Raw genomic sequence first — 3,099 nt, 5'->3', positions numbered from 1 at the left:
TGATACATCTCTTGTACTTTCTTCGTTTCATATTAATTTGAATGTATTAAGTTTTAATTTTATCTATATATAATATGTATATTAATTAATTATAATTAACGGATACAATTCTATGTAAAAAATAATAATTTAAAACGTGGTACTTGAATGCATTGAAAATATTTTAGCTAGCATTCCTATGATTGTATGTTTGGAATATGGAATTGTATTTTGAGGTTGTTTGGATTGGCTTATAAGCTATTTCGGCTTTTTTGAGTGTTTGACTAACCAACTTAAAGTCATTTTGTATTTAAAATAAGCCTCAGTAAATAATTGAATTTATTTGAATGAACTTATTTTAAGCAGTTTATAAGTTGAAAACAGCTTATAAGTCAAAATACAAAAGTTGGCATGCACCTATTTTTTTAAAATTTATAAGCAGTTTTCAACTTATAAGTTGCTTAAAAATAAGTCAATCCAAACAGGCTATTTAAATTGACCATCGAAAATGATTAGACGAACTTTTGTGGAAATAATTTCAGATTTTTTATGATCACTTGCAATTTCAATAGGAAAAAAAATTATGATATTTCAATTTTTTTATGGGTATAAATAAAATACTTTTATGTGTGAAAATGAAGATCTCTCATAAAAATAACATAAAATTTAAAATAAGTTTATAAAAAACTACAAAAATCAAATCTCTTCAAACACTATCACGCTTATTGATTAATTGGGTTATTGAGTTCGGAAGATCTAATTTTTTAACCCTTTACAAACTTATTTTTAGTTATTATGTCAGTTTATAAGATATTTTCCTTTTCACACGTAAGATATTCAAAAATATTATTTTTTTAATTCTTGAGTGAGCATAAGAGATGATTTTCACTTGATTAGGAATCGAACCACAGCCCACTTTAAATAGGGAAGTGATTACAAAGTGGAAATCGAACCTTCACTGATAAAATAAAAGTTCAGATAACCAACCAAGTAAGTTACTAAGAGCCCGTTTGGATTGACTTATAAATTAGTTATAACATGTTTTCAATTTTTTGAGTGTTTGGCTGGCCAACTTAAAGTCATTTTGTACTTAAAATAAACTTCAATAAATAATTGAGTTTGTTTAGATGGACTTATTTTAAGCAACTTATAATAACTTATTTGAATGGACTTATTTTAAGTAACTTATATAAGTTGCAAACTGTTTATACGTTAAAAAAAGTAGGTGCAACTCAACTTATTTTTTTTGTCTTATAAGCTATTTTCAAAAATAAGTCCATCCAAACAAATATAATTATTTATTGAGGCTTATTTTAAAGACAAAATAATTTTAAATTGGTCAGCCAAATACTAAAAAAATTGAAAAAAACTTATAAGTCAATCCAAATGAACTATAAATTGAAAAAAAACTTATAATTCAAAAAAATAAATTAAACTATGTCTATTTTTTTTTTAATTTATAAATATTTTTTAATTTATAAGTTATTTAAAATAAATGTAGGGTATGAGATTTTCACGGAACATAAGTTAAGCTATTTTTCTTGAAAAGGAAAAAGTTAGTTATGTTCCAAATTGTAGACGTGTTAAATATTGAATAGTATTTCAGTTTCTTCCTGGCCATTCGTTTCTGCTCTCTCTCTACAATCAGCAATGGCTGGCGTCAAAGGCATAAACTCCATTACATCTCCCATTCACTCACCAAGAATCACCAAGCTAACATTTTTAACAACCCCAACTTGGTTTCAACCAAAACCCAAATTCCAACAACTCAAAACCAAAACTATTAGACTATTTCCAGCTCAATCTAGTGCAAAACCAAACGCAAATCAAGAAAATGCAGCGGATGAATCCTTGTTAAATGACCCAATTTCAAGAATCCAACCACAACCCACTTCAAATCAACCTCTATCTTCTTCAATTTCATCGTTTTCGCGGGGTTTAGTTTATGATTTAGGGAAAAAAGATTCTTGGGACAGCTCTGAAATTGGTTCACCTTTAGTGAAAAGGTACCTTAGTGATGATGAAGAGAGATGGTACATGTGGTACCATGGGAGGTCTAGTAATAATGGTAAAGAGTCAATTGGTTTAGCTGTTTCTAGCAATGGGGTTCATTGGGAAAGAGGTGAAATTGTGATGAATTGTGGTGATAATTGGTGGGGTTTTGATACACAAAGTATTAGGCCATGTGAGGTTGTGATTATGTCAAGTGCTAAAGTAAGAGCTAATAGTTCTGTTTATTGGCTTTACTATACTGGTTTTTGTTCTGACAAGATTGAATCTTTAGAAGATTTAAATAGATTGAGATTTGAGAATGGAAATGGCAAAATTTATAAGTCGTTGCCTGGATTAGCAATGAGCCAAGATGGTAAGCATTGGGCAAGAATTGAAGGGGAGCATCATTCTGGTGCTTTATTTGATGTTGGTTTAGATGGTGAATGGGATTCTTTGTTTATAGCTTCACCAAAAGTAGTTTACCATAGTAATGGTGATTTAAGAATGTATTACCATTCATACGACGTCGAAAAAGGGAACTTTGCAATTGGGATAGCAAGGTCAAGAGATGGAATGAAATGGTTAAAGTTAGGGAAGATCATAGGAGGAGGAGGAGGTATTGGTGGCTTTGATGAACTAGGGGTGTTGAATCCACATGTTGTTCGAAATCGAAAAGATGGGAAATATTTGATGGTTTATGAAGGTGTGGATGGAAATGGGAGGAGAAGTATTGGGATGGCAATATCTTCTGATGGATTAAAGGGATGGAGAAGAATTCAAGAAAATCATCCAGTGTTGATGAAATGTGAAGAAGGGGGATGGGATAGTGAAGGGGTGGGATCACCATATCTTGTTGAAATGGATGGAGATCATCAAGATCATGAATGGAGATTGTATTATAGAGGAATTGGGAAAAATGGTAGAAGTGGGATTGGTATGGCAATGTCTCAAGGAAATGAATTCAAGAGTTTTCAAAGGTGGAATGGGTTTCATTTATGAGGCATGTAGTAAGTAGCATTACAATTTGAGTCAATTTTTTTTTTTTTGCCTTGTTTGTAGTTTCCCTGTTTCTTTTAAAAGAACCACCTTGATTCTTTTGAAAGAATGGTGTGGTGGTGTTCAATTTAA

General features: G+C 30.7%; 1 protein-coding gene across 1 annotated transcript; it reads left to right on the top strand.

Moving 5' to 3' along the window:
- Positions 1-1,573: 1,573 nt before the first annotated feature.
- Positions 1,574-3,099, top strand: LOC129874969 (uncharacterized). Its single transcript, XM_055950376.1, has one exon. It carries the CDS (start codon positions 1,630-1,632, stop codon positions 2,968-2,970), a length of 1,341 nt encoding a protein of 446 aa, XP_055806351.1. The 5' UTR covers positions 1,574-1,629; the 3' UTR covers positions 2,971-3,099.

Source organism: Solanum dulcamara, chromosome 2 (genome assembly GCF_947179165.1).
Source record: "Solanum dulcamara chromosome 2, daSolDulc1.2, whole genome shotgun sequence".
Classification (NCBI taxonomy): domain Eukaryota; kingdom Viridiplantae; phylum Streptophyta; class Magnoliopsida; order Solanales; family Solanaceae; genus Solanum; species Solanum dulcamara.
The sequence above is the reverse complement of the archived record's forward strand: the minus strand, read 5'-3'. Positions and strand labels throughout refer to the sequence as shown.